Raw genomic sequence first — 24,427 nt, forward strand, 5'->3', positions numbered from 1 at the left:
TGTGGTAGAAAAACACCTCTCGGTCAATTTCCTTTTTTGAGCAGACGTACAGTACATTAGACCAGATTTGCGGGCTAAATTATCTAGAAAACTTTTACAATTGCTAAATTTTCTTACGTAGAACAGAAAATCATTCTTTTATAAATTAACAGAAAGAAAAGGGATAAATTTATTTTTTCTTATAATTTAAGGCGAATGTGTTTAGCCCGAATTGTGTACTCTATTACGTCGATTCGATGTCATTCTTAATGGTTTTCGTGTAAGAATCGAGGTAAAAGTATACACTATTTAGGCAGAACGAATGCGTCTTTAAATGCAAAGTATACGGTAACGTGTGTTGTACGCAATGCTAATTCGTAGAAAATCGAGGAAAATCGTGAAATAAGTCGCGTGGTCTCATTCCACAATGACAATCAAAATGACACACGAGGAGAAATAAGAGAAAACAAATCTGAATAAAAGCATACGTGGATTTTATTTCTGTAAATCATTTACATAAAACAAATACGAAAACATTAACACTAAATATTAAATATATCTGTTTCTTTACCGTAATACAATTATGTATTGTTTGTTATCAATAGATAATTGTATTATTTAATTGTATTAAACGTTCATTTAATTATAAAATGCATTACTATTAAGTATTTATACATTTATGATTTCGGAACGCAAACACCATTTACAAGTTTGAGAAAAGGTAAGCCGCAAGTAAACTTCCGACATTTTTCGAAGGATTCGTCCCAAACCTCTCCCTCTTCGCACGTATCATTCTCGACATCGAATATGTTCTGAAAACCCACACCGGAACTGTACGGAATGGCATTCGGCAATGATACCTTTCCGTGTCAATTCCGTTACAAATAGCGCAATGAACGTTCCTGTAGATACCGTCGTATCCGTAAATAACTGCCGTATACGAATTACATTTTTTTCTAGTCGAGTAATCCTTCCATTTAGACGGACAAGCCGATATCATATCCGGATAACAAGGTCTCAGGAACTGTTTATTTTCCGGTACCACTGCATTCATAATACAATCTACAAATGTCCGATTAGGTAAACGTATTCCCCAACTTCTAAGTTTAAAGTTATACACGAGATTATGCTGAATATCGTCAATTATATCATTATACCATCGCGAACACGTTACCCCGACACTCCAGAAATTCAAATATTTGCTATCTTCGTTGCAACTGGCACAGTAACGATTTCTGTACACAGTTTTACTCCTTCGACTCATCACTGGTATCAAAGTGTATGGATCTTCGGCGGTTAGATCTTCTTCGCATCTTCTTTTTGTGGCCGAGTCTGCCCGCTTACTTTTACAAGTAGAAACTACAAAATAAGCTTCAAACTCGTCCACTTGCAAGCATTCGTAGTTATGGGTTTGTATCTTTCCGGTGGTACGACGACAAGAAGCATCTAAGCAACAGTCTCTGTAGAAGGCGCACGAATCATCGCATTGGCAACTTCTCGATGAAGCTGGGATAGATTCTGTCGTGTTGCACGTATCGAAAGGGTAGCAATCGGCGTTCAGCGACACTAACTCTTGGTAAGAAACGTTTATTTCCCCAGACACCCCAATTAGAATCGAAACGATGATGATGGAATTCCAAAAACCCATTTTGGATTAACCTTTTGTATACATGAAAAATGAAGTAAAATAATACAAGTTATTCAAATAATGAAAAATGATAATCATTTTCTAAAAGAAATTTTAAATAAAAATAAAAATATTATTCTTTATATTTTGATCTTAATTATTTACTTTTCTCGGTGTTTCTTAGTTAAAACTTTTAAAATTCTAGCCGTATTCTCTATTACTGGATACCCATTCAAACATTTTATTTTCTAAACCCCTCAAAACACCGCAGTAAAATCTCGAATTCACCGTCTGACCGGGAGAAAAAGTTTCGGTTCACAATTCCCTTACGGTCGATAAAGGCGAGGTATAAAGGAGCGACAAAGGGCGTATCGCTCCTAACGTAACCTCGTCTTCTTGGGTCTAGAAGAGTCGAAGGTTGTGGTCTCATCAGTGGTTTAGTTGCGATAAGTTCCTAATACAACCGAGGGCGTCCGTAAAGTGAGGCACTCGGGGCACGTGTCCCCTTTACGTCTGGAGTGCCTTTTTTCTAATCCCCGGGGGAGCCCCAAACAGCAGAAAATTCGCGACTTCTAGCCTATTCCGCAAATATAAAAGAAAGTAACCAACGAAATATATATCGAGCGTGTAATATAAATCGTCCTTTTCGATGCCAGAAATAATATAATTCTGTATATAAAGTATGTAGAAACGTAATAAACAATATCCGACCACATAAAACAAAGATTCGAATGCTCTAATTTTAAAACGGACGTTATAAATCTAAATATTATGAATATTAGAAAGAAGTCGAGTACTTACTCGAGGTCTCACTTCTCAGAACTGTTTGTAAAAACAATACTCGTTCCTTCTCTGTATCTTTCCCGTATCCAGGGATTTCAAAGAATTTTGCAATTTTTAATAACTTCGACTCTGTTTGTTGTAAAACAAATTAACATTAATCATTCTAGTGGCTTTATTTCGAGCGTTTAAGTCATTTTCCTATCAAAATGGCTGCGCCGAATTAGAGATTCTCAAAGACCGCGGTCACAAATTTTACGAATTAAGGTGTTCGTTCCTATCCTCGTAAACAAAGTCGAAATCAAACGAATTAAAGATTTAGAAGAACAATAATATCCTAATATTTATAATAATCGAAGACCACGATAACACGTGTCTATCCCGTTTATTATCGAGAACAAAGACAGGAAGAGGGTAGGAGATTCGGAGAAACTATCGACTGGGATAATCGGGGAGATCCCCTTTTATAACGAGAAAACAAAATTGCTAAAAAATACGAAAAATAATTAAATTTTAGAGTTAACTACTGACTTAGTTTATATATATTTAAAAAAGTAATAATACAGAAGATCAAAGTTCATTAAAATCACAAACCTGGGCTGTCCAAAACCCTATCCCTATCCCAGGGTGTTTACTTATCTATTTTCATACCAGGAACTAATCTAAAATACGTCTTTTTTAAATATTATCCAATCCTTAGTAGACATTTTGTCTTTTACATAATTCACTGAGGTAGTAGCCTCAATTAAAGGGTCGAACCTCGGTGTATTTTAGACGAATTCTTCGCGTGGTTTTGGATTGTCTACGTTTGTAATTTATATATGTACTTCTTTATAATTTATTAGGTAAGTATTAAAAGCGAAAGTTTATTTAAATGTGTAGCGATTCGTATTAAATTTCAAGGATCTGGTTACGCTACCCGAGACGTGACTACCCGAACTACGTTCGGGTAGTCACGTTCTCTTTATCGATTTACTATTCTTTTAAATATATGTACAGTTGCGCAATAGTAAACAGTTACAGAGAATACGAGGGCGGAAACAACGTCCTTAGAACGAGTACATTTACGTAACATATTCGGTTGTGGCGACGGAGCCGAAAATCCACGGATTAACTATTTCCTAGGAATTCGGCTCGTCCGTGCGAACGTCACGCGGGCTAAATACGTAAACGGCACTTTTTAAACGAAGTACGTGTATAAACGCGTACACACAATATACGCGTAATATTTCAATTAGTAACGGAAAGTGATAAATGTTATTTTGCCGAACAGTTGCGCGATATAAGTCGACGAAGTCCGTGGCTTTTAAACGCGGACAACAGAGGGAGAGGATTTCGAAATTTACTGGGGGATTTTGGGGTATTTGTAGTACAGAGACGGAAGAAAAGGCTTAAGCACTCGGCAACACAGCCCCAGTTAGAGTGCCATTAATGTTGCTAGGTGTGGTGAAATTTTACCAGATCGGGTAATTTTATATTTAATTTAGTAATTTAGAAAAAAAAACACTTTTTGGTGTTTTTTTTAAAAAGTACAGTACTACAAATGAGTGTACCCTCATTTTTAAAATTGTAATTTAGTTTGGAAAAACATCGATTGCATTCTAGTAGTTTACATTACTAAGCCCTTCCCCGAGAAAAACAACGAATCGATCGGGAAAAAATGTTGTTTGCGCAGTCTTATATTTAGTCGAAAGACAAGTCAGAAAACTAAATACTTTTTGCATTAAATAAAAAAGCCAAACTGGAATAGAAATGATAACGAGGAAGCATTTACCCGTATTTAATTGGTATTCTTATTCTGTATTGTTTTCGTCTTTCTACCGAAAACACTTTTAAAAAATGTATTATTAAAATACGGTATATACGCTTACGGGGCCGTGCCGCGCTACGACGAAGAGAGGAGCCGCATCGGGCGGCACAAGCGGCGAAATCAAAATATTCGAACCATTCGATAATTAAACATTTTTACGCAACGCTCTTCTATATTATATTGGTCTACGTTATTCCGATATTAAAGTGTACGATTTATGATTTATCGCGCGCCTCCGCCTAAGCGCTTTCGGTTCCCTTAGATTTTGGTTTACGGCGCGGGTGCGTCGTTGGCCCTTTCGACGCGACGGCGCAAAGCTATCGTACGTTCGAGTGGAGACAACGCGACGACGAGTTAAGGAAAGGCGTACGTCAAAACGGCCGCTAGCCGTCGATTCGATCGATATTCGTCGCTAGGGCAAAAAGTAAGCGAAGATTCGGATTATTACATTACAGCCGATCCTATCCGTTTTCACCGGGCGCAAGAATTAAGTCTCCTTCTTCCGAGATTAATTAGAGAATTTTTACGCGCTCCGAAAATATGTTCGATTTTCTGCAAAAACGCAAAAAACCGCATCTAAAACGGTACAGTAAAGTCGAGTTTTTTAAGATAATCCTTAACCCCGTCCCTCCGCCCCTCGGAGGGAATTTCCAAAAATCCCTTCTTAGCGCGCATTTTCGCGACGTACGCCGCGTACCAAATTTCAATTTTCGACTCCTAACCGTTCGTAATGGCGCGATAAGCGTCGTCGTATTTAATCCTTTTCGACGACCCCCTCCGGTCTTTGCGAAGACGCCCCCGAGGGGGGGCGTCGAAAAGAAGCGCCGCTCCGATGGCTTCCGGAAGTTGCGGAAGAGAGCCAAAAAATAACACCGTCGGAAGTTGGTCGAGAGCCGAGTGGCGGTAGCGGTGGCAGCCGGCAGGTATTAAACGAAATTCCTTCCGATGCCGCGCGTCGTCCGAAACTCGTCAAATACCGGCGAGAGAGGGATCCGCATCGAATAAAAGACTACGAGTTTCCTACTAATAAAGGAAGGCGTAGATTTTTGTAACTATAAATTTGTCGGATTGCGAAAGGATGTTATCGGAAACCGTACAAAAAGTGAAAAAGTTATAGACGGAAAAGGCGTCGACGAACCCTTAACAGAGGACATTAGGCCTACCCTTAATTCTCCGAACGAACGATTGGCGCTTCCGGAAACCCGTAACAAAAATTTTCAGTTTTTACACGACATTTTAAACCTTAAGCTAGAAAATTATCGTACCGGTCTCCGGTCGATCCTTTTGGTCGAAAACGATCTTGGAGAAGAATTACGCGATATGTCCCGAATGCCACCGTATTCTACGAAACCTTCGGATGTTTTAAATAATGCGTGCGAAAATAACTTAATTACTTTGTATCCGAGAATTTTATCGACACTCCCCGTCTCCGTGGCTAGTGGGTTTTTCCAAATTAAGATTAATAAAACACTACTTAAGGAGTTCGATAAGCCGAGCAAAACTTACAAATCTATCGTTAATTGCGGGAACTTTTCGAAGCTCCCTCGTATTAACCGTCGGAAATATTTAGCAAATAATGTTCTTTATAACCCAATTGTCAATAATTGGAATCGATGTAGCATCGTCCATACGTTTATTACTTACTCTTATACTTAAACCGTTTGTATTTGTTAAATTTGTACGGAATATATACAAATTGTAGAGGGAAAAAATTACTTTTAAATTTGATATTTGGCTCAAATATATACGTAACTCGTTCTTGTATTTTATACGGATTAATTATTTCTATATTTAAAACTATAATTTAAAATGTATGGAAAAATACGAAAGGAGCGCTAATTTTAAATCTCGAAATTATATATTGATAATTTGATTTTTACAACGTATTAAAGTCGCCATTACTTAACATTAAGAGATTATAAAAGAGGTTACGGTTTACCGAAGCGATACCGGGGTGTTATAATATAGGCCTACATTAATTTGACACCGCGCGCTTTTCTCGGTAAAAATGTAAGAACGATCTAATCGCGGCGTTCTGTCAAAACGGACGAATCTTAAAGATTTTGCCTTAGGTTAACGGATGGCGGACCTCTCGGCTCGGACGGCGCTAAGAACCGAGTTACGTCGTTAGTACGTATTGGCTAATCCCGTAGCTAGAAATTTTACGCGGTGTTTGAGAGTGCTGATTTTATAGTTACCGGCATATCGAGGGATTTAGCGACTCGACGGAAACCGGCCCCCGTTCGGGTGTTTACACACCCGGAGGAAACCCGGAAAACTTCGCGCGACCGGACCCGAAATCTGACCGACGAACGGTAAAATGAGTAAACGTAACTAGGGAGAACCGGGAAGAGGGAACCGGGTATAATATTGCCAATAAGGGACGCCGAAATTATCGGGATAGTCGCGGATACGAGGAACGCGGGGCGAAGTTAGGGTCCGTTCGTAAATTACGTACGCAGTTTTCCGGACGTTTTTACTCCCCTCTCGTTCCGGTTTGTCCGGGTTTCCGTAACCGCCCGCCCGCTTCGGACGTCCGAACGAAACTCGACCTTAAAAATCTTTATCGCTTTACGAAGTATAGATACCGTAATAGATAGAAGCGACGAAATTAATTCGCTCTTAGAAGATGGCGGCCGTCGTAGTAAGTTTTAACGGCGTTTTCCGTAATACCTCGATGGCCAAATAAAAGCGTTCTCTTCGGAACCGGAAGTAGAACGGAGCATTTCGCGCGGGTCGCCCTTTTCGTACGACGATCTTCCTAGGCCGCGGGTGGCCGACCCGCGGCACGCGGCGTATCGTACGATTTCGATCTATCGCCCGATTACAATTTTTACATTTGTTCTAATTAAAGCGAATTTCTTTAAATATCTTTATTCGAAGTCTAAAAGTTTGGCGGGCGTAAACGTCTTTAAAACTAAGTACGCCGACACCGGGCCGGCCCCGCCTCTTCTAAGCCACGCTTAAATTATTAAGAAATGAATATCCGCGGGTCTTTTTCGACTTTTTAACGCGACTCGGTTTACGTAAATAACGTTTAGACGACGGCAAAAGTAAATGGCCGTCTCCGGCCGACGGAATCGAATTCGAGAATAACCGACCGAACGTTCGTTTTCGTCGCCGTTGCTTCCGTTAAGGGCAAATTTCGTTCGGAAGGTTATTCCACCCTTCGTCCGTGTCGTAAATTGCGCGTTTAGCGGCGTATTATTTCCGAAATTCGTCCAGACTCGTACCCTGTGGCGAGAAATATAAGATATTCGACGTATATTTTTCGGTAGCCACGCTTTCGATTTTCGATCCTTCCCCCGTCCGTCGCGTTTTATATCTTGCCGATGCGCCGGGGCACGGTCCGCCATTAAAAGCGCTTTTTCTTTTTCTTCGTCCGGCCGTACGTTTTTTGGGGGATAATAATCGACGGTAAATCACTTTCGATTAGTTTTTAGAGCTCTCGGTTTTTTAGCTTTTCCGGCCACTCTTAACGGAAATTTGTGATTTCCGTCTAAAAATAACGCCTTTTTAAGGTGACGAATTATAGAACGCGAAGAATTGTCCGAGGACGGGTCCGGTGCCCGATGGAGTCGACGGGGTAGCGAGAGGTAAGAGTGGCACGCACCGGCCGGATCTGGCGAAACTTTCCGAAAAGCTAATCCGGGTTCGGACTCGAATCCCTGGCAGATTCCATTATAATTTTCTTCGACCTTTTATAACGAACGATTTAACTCTTACGCATTGTTTATATAGAACTGTGGGGTTGCCGACGGGGTGCAAACTATGTCGAGAGGGTCGTATGTGGGCCATCGGCACCGAGACGGACTCTACGGTTAGAAGAAACCGTTTATTCGACACGAAAGAAGCTTACGAGATTTCCGCCGTCTTGGAAGTTCTAGGTCGGCGGCAGCCTCTGGGTCTTCCTCTCCTTTCCGATATAGTCCCATTTTGAAGGAGTGTCCCCGGGTGGCGAATGGCCGGTTTCCTCGACGTCTCGGGGACGATGCGGTCGACTTCCGTCGATGGAAAGATGTCGATCCGAGGTGGGGAGACGGAGACGAAGACGGGCACCAGACACACGCGCGACAATACTCCGCCACTCGGAACTTTCGGGAGAAGCTGTCGCGTCCTTGAATTTTCGGGTTTCGTCCGATTTCCTCCGATTCCACTTTCCGATCGGTCTCTCCTCGTCACCCGGCGACAATTCGAAACCTTTCGGGGGCGCGGGAGACGTCAAAATCGAAGTTTAATTCGATTCCCATCCGAAGATAGTCGAACTTCGTTTTTCCATTGTTCTATTGTTTAAAAGTTCGCGTCGTTTTCATTAAGAAAAACTATTTCTAATTTCTATTTTTTTTCCCCGAAAAAAGATAATTTCGTCTTCAAAAATGAATGATTTTAACGCGAATTTTAGTGAGGTTCGGACCTGTTCGGAGCCTGACAATCGCAACCTGTCTAACACGGATTACCTTTCAAATATTAATAATAGACAGATATTAATTAGTAATCGTTGACCGTCTTCTCTTCCGGGAGGTCGACGACTAATTTCGGTCGAAATACTTCGACCCCTTCCCGAAACATCCTTTCTTCTTATCGGATCCGGCGGTGTGGAGGCATTCGAATAGGAAAATTACATTGTGATGATTCGTGACGAGGTGTAACAATTTCCGCGAACAGACCGACACAAAATAATAATCGAAACACGTTACTTTTAACAAAGGTACGATTTTATTCTCGCCAGAAAGAACAGAAACAGGTTCTTTATGGATCCCAACTTTACAAAGAAAGCCTTTTACAGTCGAAAGAGCGCGCTCAAAACGGAACCCGACAAATTATACGCGTGCAGATCTTAAAACTAAACTTATTCTACTTATAACTAAGGGGAAGAACAAATATATACATGTAGATAAAAATAGACGAAGATTGAAATACTTTGGTGGGATACCGCTCTTGAGTCCTGTTTGATTTTTATAGGCTTCCCGTGTTCTCGGTGAATCTCTCACTCTCCCGTCGTATCCTTTCCTTTTCTTCTGCTGCTAACTTATCCACCCCGGTCGAGATCGCTTCCTTTTCACACCTTCTCTCTCCGCAGTCCAGTCGAAAAGTGATTCCTTTCTCTCCTCGAGACCCACGGCGCCGTCCCTTCTATTGCTCTATTCGTTGTCTCTTTCTTAGAAACGATAATCCCACCCAAAGGGTAAAAAGGAGTGGTGGGGAAAGTAAAGGTGGATAGATAATACAAAAGAGACAAAGGAATTGCTAACACTAACTTATATTACATATTAAAAACATATAAAATACGCGAATAATATGGCCGACGGCCACAACATAATACGAGGTTACCGAGCGGCACAACTTCTATATGATTTAAGTGGTTTTCGAGTATGCCGAGTTTAAACATTTGGTTCGTTTTTCCGAAATTTTATTCGTTGGCAGATTACCGTTTGATATTTCGGCCGTGAATGGTGCAGTTTCTTAGAGCAGTTTCTTCTAGCATAGAAACTATTATGCTAGCTGAAACATTTAAGATATATTTTCGACTGTCCTCTAGCTTTTAAATACGCGAGGAAAACTGCACGTGGCCAGCTCGTTGGCGGGGTTCGAACCCGCAACCGATTACCGGTATTCGGTAGTACCGTGTTTCCCCGAAAATAAGACCTAGTAGAGGTTTTGCTGAATTGCTAAATATAAGACCTCCCCAAAAGTAAGACCTAGCAAAATTTTCGTTTGGAGGCATTGTTATGATGATGTTCCAGAAGATGATGACACGATTGTCATTGAATAAATCTTGCTTTGTGTTCATAAAAATCCAGATCGGTAAATGTACCATAGATTGTTGTACATGGAAATAATGGTAGTAACAAGAAATTCTTGATAGGATTCACAGTTTGTCTGGTTATGCTGGTTTGTGATGACAACTACTATACAGTATATAATAAATGTTCATTTTTTGTTGAACAATAAATGTAAATTCTTCTTCATGGAAGAATAAGAAATCTCCTGAAAATAAGACCTAGCGCATCTTTGGAAGCAAAAATTAACATAAGACACTGTCTTATTTTCGGGGAAACACGGTATTACCCGCTCGGCATATAAAAATGTTCGATACGAATTTTTTGTTTCGTCAATTACTACCAGCATATTTATACACTGTACAAAAGTACACCTGTATTCGTAGACGCATTTAAATGGCCGGATGGCCGAGCAGTTAAGGGAGCGGCTCCGCTCTGTGAGCCCACGATCGGATCCGGAAGAGTCGAAAAACCCCAGGAATTTTTCGGGGTGGTCCGTCCAGGTGGGTTTGGCCAGGCCCGCAATGGGGCAGCCGGGTGGTGAGGGACGGGGTCCGACGTATCCGGACGGACCATCCCCGAAAAATTCCTTGGGGATTTTTCGACCCGTCCGGATTCGATTCCGAGTCCCTCTCGGCCGTCCGGCAGATATTAATTGTTAAAAAAAATTACAACTAATTTATAATTTTATCGATTTATTTATTGTGAAACATAACATATATATAATTAATATATAAAATTCAATCGATTTTATTATCGTTAGTTGTAATTATATTTTAATATAGTTTCACTCTTCGGACGCGCTTCCGTTTCCGGCGTGACGGATTAAACTTCCCGCAGAGAATGGAGAGGACGAGGAGTTCTTTAATTAAAAATTGACGAATGACTTAATTTTTGTAATAATTAGAACAATTATTATTTGAAAAATGGGGTCTCTGTTTTCGAAATTTAAGAAAAAAGAATCGAGAATTACGGAACAAGATAAAGTAATTCTCGTAAGTATTATTTAACCTCGTGCTTTATCAATGATCCGGCCTTAATTTTACTTATGTACATTAATGAGGTTTCAGTTATTCTTATCATATTCGTGAAAATTTACAGGTAGAAGCAACCTTATGGACTATCATTTGCATGATTTCCGTCTTTCGAGGCATATAAGATGCGAATTTGACCAAAAAAGCGCCAAAAAATTCGCCCTGCGTGTTATATGCGAAATTACAATCGCCCACAGTCACACGAGACCAATAGGAAATGTAAATGGTGCACCCTTCGGTGGGAAATGGTTGGCAGATTTACTTACCTGCCTTATTCTTGCCGAGAAATGTTTGTTTATGTAAACACGAATGTTTTGGAGCCGCTTCCGTGGGTTATCGTCGGGTGTAGACCGTCGAATCCGAACGTATTCGACTGCTCGAACCCTGTGTACTTAATAAACGGAGCAAATGGAACAGATTTCTGGCACGGTTTTACGCGAAAGCAAACGTGTCGAGTGGCGTCGTCGGGCTAACTGTCGACGACGTTTGTTTAATGCGGTAGAAAACTTTTACTTTTGTGTAAAATTGTGCCGGAGATCGGTTTCGTTTGCTTTGTTTGCCGAATCTGAATGTTTCCGAAAAGTTTACCGCTAGTCTGTTCCCCACCACGATCTGTTTAATTAGGTTGAAAATGTTGTGTTTATGTAAATAAACATTTCTCTGCAAAAATGGAGCGGTCGAGTAAATTTGTTAAGTGTGGATATTGTGACTTCGTATATAGACGTCCCAAGAACCCGACGTATTAATAATCGTCTGACCGACGGTCGGACGATTGTAACTTCGCGTATGAGACTCAGCACGATTTTTTTCGCTTGCGAATCTTGTCCCGTCTTATCCTAGGCATTTTCAAATGGCCTTCGTTAGGCTAAGGTAACTTCTACCTAACCCAACTCTTAAATAAAAATGGTGTTGTTGTTATTATTTGCTATAGCCGAACAGCTTTTTTATGTATTCGTGCAGATTATTTTAATGGTACATTTTATTGTAAATGACTTGTTAAAGTCCTTTTCCCCCGATAAATAAAAGAGTGGCATTCTAATTTTACTGTTATTTTATTTTTTTAACCAGAATACAGTAAAAAAAAAATATCATGCTGAATGCTAAAGACATGGGGTGGCTTAAATTAAATACAGTAAATAATTTTTTTCTAAATACTCTATGCTGAGATGGGAGTAAACCTTATATCGGGCCTGGCCAACTCGCAGCCCGTCCTGTTAAATTGTGTGGCCCGCTAAGCAATATTATGTATCTATTAAAACTTTTGTTTCCCTGTTATGTGTATACCAAAACAATTAAATAAATGAAAATTTGTGCATGTCATTGTTATAATTTGCAAGTGCTTAGTATGAACTCTGGTACAACAATAAAATCTTATTCATTTTGTATTTGTTTTACTTTTTTAAAAGCACGTTTGCCTAAATTGTGACCCACCGTAACGTTACGCGTGATCAAAATGGCCCGCGAAACAATTTGGTTGGCCAGGCCTGCCTTATATGCTGTAAAATATGGTAAATGGCCTAAAATTAAGTTAGACTGTTTTATGTATAAAAGTAATGAAAAAATTCCGTTAAGAAAATGTATTGTATGTTACCACATTTATTGACTCGTCAGTTTTGTTTTCAGTTATAATTTCTAATTATATAAATAATAATAATTGTTAATTTTTATCTACTGATTTGATTAAGAAATGAAGATAAACTGTTTTAAAAAATATTGCAAGTGATAGAAGCATAAAAAAACAAATGATAGTGAATTCTTTTTATTTGTAGACTTTTCCGTTTATTTTATAAAGTTCTTTATATAGTGTTATCTAACTGCTCTTCAACAGGCCTAATGGGTAGTATCTATGGATAATATCTTGTCATCTTAAAAATGCTCAGCTTTGCTTTTAGAGAGAGAAAATGTTTGGTGAGAACCATGGATATTTTCCAGTCTTTTATATCCTCTCTATGTCTATTGTGCTTACTTTAAGGATATATTCTGCTGATATACCAACCAAGATCTTCCCATAAACGAAACTGCTTTTTCAATGCCTGCAGTGCCAAAGGCGTCATATTGTCAAGTTTTGATACTAATCTTTTTTCTATGAAAATCTCTTCTTCTTGTCCTGAAACGTCACTATAGCAGCTTTGGTTGCACTTATTAAATTTATTCATTAAATATGTTTTTGGTGACAGTTGTTTTATTAAATAATTTTTTAAAAAGATTTGTTAAATGAATTAAGATGAATAAAGTGTTTCCCATTTTTCTTTTGAGAGTGAAAAGAAAATTAAAAGAAAATAAAATCATTCAAATTGTATATTTAATGTTAATTAATTTAATGTGGCATTTTTGAAGAAAGGCAAGAATTATTTTAATTTATGAACACTGAAGTTACTGATAAAGACTTTTAAATAAAATTTGTTATAAATTTTAAATTCAACCCAGTTTCCTTGTCATGTTTGTTACGTGTGATGAACAATTCAACTTCTCTCTCTGTTCCAAGGATTTTAGCCTTTGCCAAAGTTCACAAACTAGGCTACCAACTGAAACCTTCCTTAGACAAATCAATCACTCCATCCACTGAATTGAAAAAAGAGTCAATCACTTCATCAGTGACAATCTTGACCAGCACCACCAGTTTGTACTTAATTCACTACACCTGGTGGAATGGTTACAACTAGGGAAAGACGCATATATCACTATGTGTGATTTTGATTCACTTTACCTATTAATAAAACTAGAGCTGTGATTCTGCAAACTTCACAGTTTTCTTTTCGAGCATTTGAATGATTGGGCAAACACTACATTAACATTTTATAACTCTTGTATGCCAGAATTCGTTCTTCTAGTTCAAAGAGAGAATGTACTTGCGAGACAGAGATGTACCCATGGGAAGCACCCTCTTTGAGTTGCTAATTTGACAACTGGAGAATAACATCTTGCCTTCCTTTGAACAACATATCACTTCATACAATAGGTATGTCAACGATATCATGATCTGCAACACCATAAGATAAAACTTTCAGGATTTTCTTGACTCCATCAATTCTAACCCTTTTGGTCTATATCCATCTGTGGAGCAGGAAAGTCCTTCTGTGGTACATTTCCTCAATCTCAACATCAATATTCAAGAAGGCTGTATATCCACTTTGATATACAGGAAACCTTCCTACCATCCTTTATTCATTCCTGTGATAATGTATGATCCCTTATCTTATAAGGTGATATTCACATTTAGAGCTGTTAACAGATGACCCTTTGTGCACATTTTCAACCATAAAGATAGGGCTGAACAGCTAAATTACATCACCAACATTACAGCACAATATAGTTACCATCCTAGGATCATCAAGGGTTTTATCAATTTTTATTCTTCTCAGCCAAACACAACATTGAAGATAGGCCATACAAGTCAGTGACTGACAACCAACATTTTAAATGGACTTACCTGGAAATTGTGAGGACCAATAACATATCTGCGGCCTTTAGACAAAACCCTTCTGTATAATTCTTGTTGAGAAATTCTAAAGACCATATCAAGGACCTTTTCACAGGCATTAACTCCATTCACACACTGCTCTTAAACAGCAAATGGAATGCATTGTTGCCACAATACACCCACTTAAACAACATTTAAAAGAACATATAACTGTGATTAAAAAAAAGTGGGGAAAGGCACAACACAATAACACTAGCCAACCTGGCCACAGAGCATTACATATAAACACACAAAGATGGAGCTTGACTTTTACACTCAACCGGACAACACGCATCTCTCGTAAACCTTGAGAAACTGGAGATTTATAAGGCCTGTAAAAAATGTGCCTGTAAACTACAAGAATAGTAACACTCTTTCTCAAGACTGGAGAGCCCTCTTTGAAGTCCAGTAATAATTCCCACCAACCAGCATCATAACATCAAATCAAATTGCATTTTTTTTTTTTTTTAATGGCATTCGATTTCCCTATGTTCTTCTTTCAAACTGTACTTATATAACCTGATGATGACAGCTGAGGCTATTAAAAATCTTATTAAACATTTTGTTTTCTGCTGAGTTTTAGTTCTGTTTTGTGTTTCTACAATATTATCCCATTTCTGAGTCATTAACTTATAAATTTCCAAAAAAAAATTTGTAATTTCAGATAATTTTAAAATTATATAATTTATATTATAAAATTTAAGAAATTAGATATTACAGGTACTCCTCACTTTACGACCTATCTGCTTAATGACCACTTGCACTTACGACCAATCGAGTTTCAATCTGCAATTCGGGGAATCCCCTTTCTCGGCTTGAGTGTCGGTCGGTGGTGGATGGTGACGTGCGCACTAAGCGTACTATAATAGTCTTTTTATTGAAGTTTGTTGCATAATTTGTATAACTTTACAACAATCCTATATTCCCGACGCAAGCTCCTCGCTTATCGACCAATTCGTTTGACGACGTAGTCGTCGGAACGGAACTCGGTCGTAAAGTAAGGAGTACCCGTATATGACGACAAATCAAAAAATAAATTTCATCTTACCTAAAATAAGCACAAAAAGAATTAAACAAAAAATGTTTTTATTGGAAAATAAGCATTATACAATGAACTACTTCCTGATAAAAACATCCCATTTAATTTCCTATAACCACTTTAAAACTACTACTTTTATCTCCATCCGTAGAGAATTACTGTCCCATGTGTTTTTTGAGCAGACCAAAGCAACAAATACTATATACTACATTCAAAGGAAGGTTACCTAACTCTGTATTTGAGTGTGACATCAGTTAGTGTGTTTTGAAATGTCTGGAATCATTTCATAACCATTGATCGTGACAGCATTCAATTTATGTACCTCTGCAATTTGCCAATAAATTTCTCTTAAGATTTCTTGCCCATCAAACATATGACTGAATGATGCTTTTAAGTGGCATAATAAACTTGAATGGATACTAAAGAATGGAAGCATACTAAAAACCTGAGTTTGAACCTTGTTCAATGAGGACCTAATACTATCACAAGATTTTTAATTTATTATTATTTCCTAGATAGGAATTTTACAAGAGTGGAACTCATTTTTTTGAGCCAACTTCATAAATGAGAATGTTAAATGAAATGATTCTGTGATTTTGTTTTCAAGATAAAGATTGCTAGCACGAACGTGTGCAATTTTTCTTCTTTTTTATGCCAGTGGCAACATCACTGCTGCAGTAGCAGCAAGTGGTTGTCACATATGGCCCTTCTAAACAGTCTTATTGACTTGCTAGCACTTCAACTTAATTCTTAGTTTGTATTCAGACAGAATATGAACCGTGCCTACTTACTTCATAAATTTTACCGATAACTATTTAACATTACTAGTTGTGTGTGTATATATATTTCTAAATGATTATTGTTACATTACTTTGTAATTATCAAAATTAGACTTTTTAAAACAAAATTATTAACGCTTTACTTTAGCAACTGAAGCAACAGAGGGATAAACTGAAACAATATCAGAAAAGAATTTCTCTCAATCTAGAAAAAGAACGTGCTTTGGCTAAAACCTTATTACAGGATGGCAAAAAGGAGTAAGTATTATTGAGTAAAGTTAATTATTTTTAACTAAAAAATGAAAATTATTTTGCATTCCCAAGATTATGATGTTTGATATACCCTAATTTACTGCATATAACCTGCAAAAATTGTTAGAACACATAGCCTGCACCTGTTTTCAAATTGACTTTAAAACACAAGTGACTTGCAGATTTTGCACAGCAAATCATTGTAATTATTTTATTTTGATGATAAATAGTTTTATAGAGAAACATTTATAATAATAAATTCTGTATCATCTTCCTTATCAGTTTTAAATCCACTATAAATCAAATGAATTCTTATGCAAAAAGTAATTCTTTTCAGATGATAATCAGGGTTATTAGATCTAAATGGACTCTGATATTAAGGTAACTTCTTCAATAAAGCTAAAAAATAAAAGAAACTAGAGAAAAATATCTACCATATTTTTGTACATATAACAATGTAAAAGGCAATTTGAAAGGTGTGCTGGTTATTTTGTGGGAACAGGTTATACGCTGATTTAAATTGTAGTTATAAACCTATGCCTAAGGAGTAATGGCTACTCCCATAAGCATGGAATATATGATGGGACGAGTTATGCAAAAGTTATTTTGTTCTAGCAATTTTCTATTGGATTTTTACTACCATAAGTTATATACGATAATACAGTTTGATCTGTCTATTGACTATTAAGTAACTTGCAAAGTAATTACGTGTATAATTATTATACAGATTTATAAATCTTCAATTTATTAAAAATATGTATTATATTATTTTTGTTTATATCAAAAAATAAAAATCATTGACTGGAACAGGCAATAAAGACACTCTGGAGCAGGAATCTCAGGAGTGGTCTGTCCTGGATATTTAGGCCTCTCAGTGTCCACAGGACAGTGTTTTGTTTTTTAATTGACTTTTATAATCATGAATTATTTATATTTTAGATTATATTTACTATTATTAATAATTGTAAAAATTTTATTTTAAAGTAATATAAAATTAACTGTATAAATTAAGCACGAAACTATCTATTAATCCTTAACTTTTAATGTTTAGAAGAGCAAAACTACTGCTGAGAAAAAAACGATTTGCAGAGCAAATGCTGGCCAAAACAGATGGACAACTAGTGAACTTAGAACAAATGGTATATAATAAAATTATTGATATTAATAGTTTTTGAAAATATATATGATATAACAATATGTTTTTTGTAATAAAATATTCTGTAATCGTGTGTATAATACTTTAACTTTATGAATTACAGATCTTATTTTGTGGGTGTTTATTTTTGAATTTTTATTATAAAATCTTGAATGTTTGTATTTAATTTGTATATTGTTAATATTTTCTTATAGAACAGAATTTTTTTTTTAATTAAAATTTCGGATTATGGAAACAAAGATTTCAGATTACAAAGATTAATTTTTGGATATTATTATAAATAATTTCCGAGATAATTTGTACCTATATTATATTTTTATCTGTATAAAACTATATATAAATTTTTTAATGAAAATAGTTTACATTTTAAATAATGACAAAGCCTTGTCTACATATTTTCATTACAATTTTGCACAGTAAAATAAACTTTTATCAGAGATATTTGTCCTGTTAAGCAAAGAGCTGTTATATATGTCTATGCTTTAGAATATAACACGTCTTTACATAACTAGATATATGCACGCTTCTTCACCAAATTATTGCATAAGACTAATTTCCGTGAATAAAAATTAATATAATTTGAAAATACATAAATTTATTATAAAACAATCTTTTTCAAATATTTTTTGTAGGTTCATGATTTAGAATTTGCACAGATTGAAATGCAAGTTATGGATGGATTGAAAAATGGAAATGTAGCTCTGAAGAAAATGCATGATGTAAGTTTTTATTTTGTATATGATGCATGTTTTTAATCTTTGTTATGTAGTATTAGAATAATTTTAATTTTTTATATATAATAGATAATAATTTTATTGATAATAAATTAGTGTTTTAATTTTTAATTTTATAGTTGTTGTCAATAGAAAATATTGAAAACATTTTGGATGAAACAAGAGAAGGAATTGAAAAACAAAATGTAAGAAATCACTCTATTTTTTTTAATTATAATTAAAAAATTAAAAATTTGAAGAAAGTAAATTGTCTTTTTTCCTCCCTGTCCGTATATCGCAAGACAATAACGGTCTTTCTTCGCAGAGACAACTTTTTATTGTAGGCTACGCCTCTGCTGAATTATACAAAATAGTTTTAAAAAAATACTGTCGGCCATTTTAATTAATGTTGTGTATTTATTTTTTAATTCTATTTTTTATTTATTAAGTTATTTATTTTTTATTCTTTTTATCTATCTGAAATACATTTAAGATATCTGAACAGCTTCATATCTCTGAAGAAAATACTTTGTACAGTACATCTATATTTCCACATCTCACAGAAAAATATTATTAGCATATATATTAATAAGATATTTTGAATATTAAAATATACAGAATAACCTGATACTTACAGGGGTTGGACAAAATAATTTGGACATTCCCTTTTATCGTAGTCAAATTGAACTTTTTCCGAAACACGAGCCATCACGGTGTACTGTCTCTTTTTTTCTGATTTGCATAGCTTATGTCACTGTTGATAAACTTCATTACTTTTGCTGTTGAAAAATCTATTTGCTTGTTTTTGGGACATGATTATATCAGACCTAACAGACATCTAAAGGGAATGGTCGTTGGTGCACACCTAGTAGGGGTTTCTGTGACCTGTTGTGCCGAGTGACAAGTCTGAGTCTGTTTGTATATTTTAATTAACATTAAATAGAATTGCCTGTCATCAATCATCAAAGCATTATTAGTAAAGGTAACCCGCTAGTTGTATTTTATCATTGCTGATTTGTAAAGATAAAATACAACTAACAAGTTTAGTCCAAATACAACTAGTTTAATTCTTTCTTCCCATCTACAATACTGACATTACAATTTGTACAACAAAATTTTTAAGTCAATTTGAGATTTTGCAATGCAGAAAGTTGAAAATAGTCCAAATCATAAAAAGAAATTGCATGCTATTTCATAAAATAATCAAATGATTTTTTACAGATCTAGCAATATTGTTCATGAAATATGAATATACATGTAGTTTGTTTCTTTATTTGATAAAAATATAAAAGAAAAAAGCAGAAGTAAAAAATGCTAAAAAAATTAAGAATTTGGACATTCATCAGAGCAGTGTTAGAAGCTTGATGGTTGTATGGCCAAGGAAGTTAAGGCAGCAGCTTACCTACTACTCTGGGGACCTAGGATCCAATATGGAATGAGCAGCTAATTATGAATTTTCCATGGACAGTTTGCTTCAAATCAGTTAGGTCCTATCCCTCACTGCCTGGCTGCCCATTGTGGGTCAGGCCAAACTTATGATGAGTACAGAAAAAAATGGCCCTCTTAGTACAACATGGTGGAAAGAATTAAAAAAAAAACTAAACTTAAAGTGAAATTTTGTGTAAATATTTAATTGCTCCATCATTTTCAAATTTGTTGAATCTTTTTCTGTAAGTTTTAATCTAGTTTCACTCCACTTCATGCTTTTCTTTGCTTGCATCTTCCCCAGTGCTTTTCAATCCTAGTTTCTAAGTTTGAAATAACTGATCTTATTTATAGAAACTATTTGCTGTCATTGTCTTTAATTTTTTATGTACACCACTGATTGCTGAATTTCTTCAAATAATCCTTCTCATTTCTTATTAAATCAAATATACTATATATCACATTTCCTTAACTTCCTATACACGCATCATCTACCATTATTTTCATTTTGTTCCTTTTCTCAATTTATCCTCATTGTTTCTCTCTCCTTGTATTTTCCCTCCATTCTTTCTTCAATTTTTATTAAAATCATTACTCTGCTAAACTGATCCTTCAAACCATCAATCTCTAATTCTAAATTTTTAAAATTTTTTCTACAATTTTAAACTCTTCTAGAACATTGTATATTCCTCCTAACTTATATTTTGTTAATTTCCAAAAATACTAGTCTATCAATGAGTTCTGCTGTTTCCTTTCTACACAAACTAGAAGTTAAGGACAAAATAATTACTAGGCTTATGGCTAAATAGTTTAGAAGAGAGAAGAAAGAGATAGTCTCATACTATTTTTGTTAATTTCCTGACAGACTCATCTATGGTATCATTCCTCCAAACAAATAATCACTCCCTAATATAATAATAATGTAATTATATTTTAGGAAATCGACGAACTGCTCTCTGGTTATCTCACTCGAGAGGACGAGGATGCCGTTCTAGACGAGTTAGAAGCCATCGTTGCCGAAAGCATGCCCAATGTTCCGGAAGAAGCCGAAGAAGAAGAAGCTAAAGAAGAAATCAAGTTTCCCGAAATACCTAAAGAAGAACCAAAAGGTAATAACAATATTATGAATTAAAAATTAAGTATATTTTTCCCATATTTATAAAGAGGATAATAGTATCAATAAATTAGTTTCAACAACTGAGAATGTAAACAAATATAGGTAAGAATTTGCACAATAAATTGAAAATTTGATGTCCTCCTGTATCTCATTAATTTTAGTTTTATTTATTAATGGAAATAGTGATAAACATACAAATTATTTTCCAGAAAATTTAATTTCAAAGAATGGCTTAAGAAACTTATCAGGATATAGTAATAATATTTAACTTTAAATTACAAAATTCTTGGCACAATATTGTAGATGTAGAAATTTACACTCCTTTTTCAAGTAGCCAAGTGTTTTATTATAGCATTTTCAGTATTTTTTTTGGCCAGTTTCAATTACAGACATTCTTGTAATGGAATATGGAATATTATAGAATTGAACAGCAGTTCAAATTTAAATTAATACATAAATATAAACATTAAAGTACTATTTAAAATTAATCTAAATAAAACTTAATTACAAACATTTAAACTAAACAATAGACAGGTAAAGTAAAATAGCATTGAATAACTTTCGGTCAATCTTTGATCAAATTCAAAGGTATTGTCGCTCCCTAAAATAATAATAATGTAATCTTTCTATATGTACTGTATATTTGAAAAATCACGAGAACATTGCAGTACACTTTGTTATTAAACATGGGAATGAGCTGTGAACAACTGGTTGATCTGTTGAACTACTTTAAAAGTCAAACTATGTCTTTTTTTGTGTTACTTTGAACATTAACTTATGATTAGTCATGCTGGCAGAAATACTCACTCATTTTTTTTCTTCTTCAGTTTTTCAAGTTTTCCACATTTTGACTTGATACCTTTGCTAGTCTTAATTTTTTACTGCTTTAGTGAACGTTGAAATCACGAGCACATAAGTTAAAAAAAGTCACGAAAAACACGCATCTTTTTGATTATTTTTCATTTTTACTTAAGCAAGAATTCCTTATTACATGAACATTTGTGTTAGTTTTTCTCATTTGTTTGTCATTTAAGTCATTAACAGTCACCATAATTAGATATAAGTAACCTCCCATTAAGTATTAATAAATTATTTAGTCAGGTAGTTGCAATACTGCAAGGAGAAGTTGAAAAGTCTTAGCTAACTGTGTTTTTCTCTAAATTTGACTGTTATTTCAGAATTTCAAAATATAGTGATACATTTTAAAGTCTAGTTCATGCCCTACTTTTCTATGTAGTTTCCAAGACAGGCTAAACACTTCTTCCATTATGGTTCCAAGGTTTCCATTCTACGAGAGTATCCAAGTTTTTGGATACTCTCATAGAATGTGTCGTGCAGTTCAATTGTGGTGCTTAGTTTCAATTGTGTGACTGCATATCTTCACATTATTGTCACTTTCAAAGTGATGACCTGCAAACCCCTCCTTGAGGAGGTCAAAATGATGATGACAAGATGCCAGATTTACGCTGTGTAGCAGATGACTAAAATGGGACAGATTTCCAGATCAGACCATTTTGTTATCTGCAACAATCATTTGTTTCTGGATGATTATTGTTCCATTTCTGAACTTATCAACCATCAATTTGCACCTTGTCAAAGTAGACAGTTATTCCATACTACAACCTCATTCCATTTCTTGATAAATTTTGCTCCTATTCTTGGCCAGATTCTCACAAAAATTGAATCACACTTCTGTGTTCGTTCGGCACGGAAATTGACAAAACTCTTCCATTTTCAAATGTCCATATTTTCATCACATCTCACCAGACAGCATTGGAAAGTCCCTCTCATATGTATAGTTTGAAATTTTGGAATTGTAATTATTTTTCAAGAAAAAATGCAGTTGGCAAAGACTTTTTTCAACACAATAAACGTCTTCTACTATTAACACTGCAGTGAGTAACACAAAATCACAGATAAAAAACCTTTTACGGTGTTGTAATACGTGTAAGTTGGTTCTCTGTCGTATACAACACTGTAAAAGGTTTTTTGTCAGTGACTTTGTGTTACTTTTTTCAATTTCCCCTCACACATTCTTTTAAAATTGCAAAACTTTTGATACTTTTAATATCTTTTCTATGATACTGGCAGGTATAAAAACTTAAAATATATATTTCTAATTTTAAAATTTGTTGTTTTTTATTAATTTTAATTCATCTCTTGACAAGCCTTGAGTGGCTTTGTGTATTATTGTGCATCAGATGAGAACGACTGTCCTAGATTACACAATTAATGTTGCAAATGAACAGTGTAAATCAGTAGATCGTGGGTATCATTCTCTGTTCCCCATTTCCTGTCGGTGACCACGACAGCCAAAATCGAAGCCGCTCGTAAAATCGGTAGTGCGTCGACAAATCCGAAAATTAGTTTTAATTTAACAAAGAAATTAATAATTTACAGACTAACATTTTTCAAATAAAGTTTTTACTTTATGATGTATTGCAATAGATGTATGTACTTCGTGGTAATTGTAAACCCAACATCTTGTATTTAAAAAAAGAAATTTGTATTCATTTATATAATTCATTTTTTAAATATTAAACTATTTTATATCGTTATTTTAATAGAAAAGAAAGCCGAGCCCGAAAGAATCCCGGTGGCAGCTTCTTAAATTGCACGGCTTGGGAATCGGATTCGAACACCGCCGGTAAAACTAACCGAAACGATTTACTATTTTCGTGTAACTGATTTTGTTAATTTTGTACATAATTAATTATGTGTTTGTTTATGGGAAAAAATGAATCTAAAAAGATCTTGCAGATCTCTCGGAATAAAAAGTAATTGAGAATTTATATGATTTTTACGGGAGGCTTTTTTCCGTCGTCCGTTCACGCGAATGCCGTAATTCGTCGAGAAGCACGTATTCGTCGAATTTGGACTTTTCGATTGTGGCGTGCTTAGAAAAATATGCATATCTGATCCACGTTCAAATTATTTTTAATAATAAAATTAATAGTTGTATTTTGCATATATATAAAATGCATTGAAAAATAATTTTGCTACCTACATTTAAGCTTTGAAAATTGAGTATCTATTATTGTGTTAAATAAAAACAGTCGAAACTTAAAACGGGCAATTAAAAATTTATCTTTGTTTTAATTATTAATTATAGTATCTTATTTCATAATTTTATTTAAACTATTTAACTAACTTTCAACATAATTATTTTAATTATGATTATAAATTTTTATATTGGACTTTATTTCACTCATTGAAGAATTACAAACAGAAACCATTTTAAAATTTTCATTAGTTTATAAAAAGAAAAATTGTATATAAATAAGTAAATTAAATTTATGGTTGTATCATAAATTTGTTTTAATAAATGGATTTTGTTTTGATAATTTGTGTCGGTTCTAAATAAACAACTCGCTTTTCATTTAAATAATTCATATTATAGCATAATAAATTGCTGTTTTCAATGATAAAAATTGTCACGACGACACGAAAGTAAACAAAAGAATGGTTTTATCACT

The 24,427-nt window shown here is 35.1% G+C and overlaps 2 protein-coding genes across 3 annotated transcripts; one reads left to right on the top strand and one right to left on the bottom strand.

Annotated features, from left to right (window-relative positions):
• Nucleotides 1–550: 550 nt before the first annotated feature.
• On the bottom strand, nucleotides 551–3,176 carry LOC136976978 (uncharacterized). Of its 2 annotated transcripts, none has more exons than XM_067272378.1 (2): nucleotides 2,981–3,176; nucleotides 551–1,638 (listed from the first exon to the last, which is right to left on the bottom strand). In XM_067272378.1, exon 2 carries the CDS (start codon nucleotides 1,625–1,627, stop codon nucleotides 683–685), a length of 945 nt encoding a protein of 314 aa, XP_067128479.1. In that variant the 5' UTR covers nucleotides 1,628–1,638; nucleotides 2,981–3,176; the 3' UTR covers nucleotides 551–682. The 2 variants fall into 2 exon arrangements, with proteins under 2 accessions (XP_067128479.1, XP_067128480.1); XM_067272379.1 differs by lacking the exon at nucleotides 2,981–3,176 and adding an exon at nucleotides 2,408–2,952.
• Nucleotides 3,177–10,809: 7,633 nt separating this feature from the next.
• Nucleotides 10,810–24,205, top strand: LOC136976979 (charged multivesicular body protein 6-A-like). The gene is made up of 7 exons (XM_067272380.1): nucleotides 10,810–10,971; nucleotides 16,437–16,546; nucleotides 17,592–17,679; nucleotides 18,329–18,415; nucleotides 18,550–18,615; nucleotides 20,772–20,943; nucleotides 23,519–24,205. Exons 1-7 carry the CDS (start codon nucleotides 10,903–10,905, stop codon nucleotides 23,560–23,562), a joined length of 636 nt encoding a protein of 211 aa, XP_067128481.1. The 5' UTR covers nucleotides 10,810–10,902; the 3' UTR covers nucleotides 23,563–24,205.
• Nucleotides 24,206–24,427: the final 222 nt, after the last annotated feature.

Source organism: Centruroides vittatus, unplaced genomic scaffold (assembly GCF_030686945.1).
Source record: "Centruroides vittatus isolate TY-2023 unplaced genomic scaffold, ASM3068694v2 contig_436, whole genome shotgun sequence".
Classification (NCBI taxonomy): Eukaryota; Metazoa; Arthropoda; class Arachnida; order Scorpiones; family Buthidae; genus Centruroides; species Centruroides vittatus.

Bases quoted from the DNA above. Each gene is read 5' to 3' on its own strand.
- LOC136976978 (XM_067272378.1), bottom strand. From the start codon at position 1,627: ATGGGTTTTTGGAATTCCATCATCATCGTTTCGATTCTAATTGGGGTG.
- LOC136976979 (XM_067272380.1), top strand. From the start codon at position 10,903: ATGGGGTCTCTGTTTTCGAAATTTAAGAAAAAAGAATCGAGAATTACG. The intron at 17,680-18,328 runs GTATATAATAAA...TATTTTTTGTAG, and splicing joins TAGTGAACTTAGAACAAATG to GTTCATGATTTAGAATTTGC. The intron at 18,616-20,771 runs GTAAGAAATCAC...ATTATATTTTAG, and splicing joins AAGGAATTGAAAAACAAAAT to GAAATCGACGAACTGCTCTC.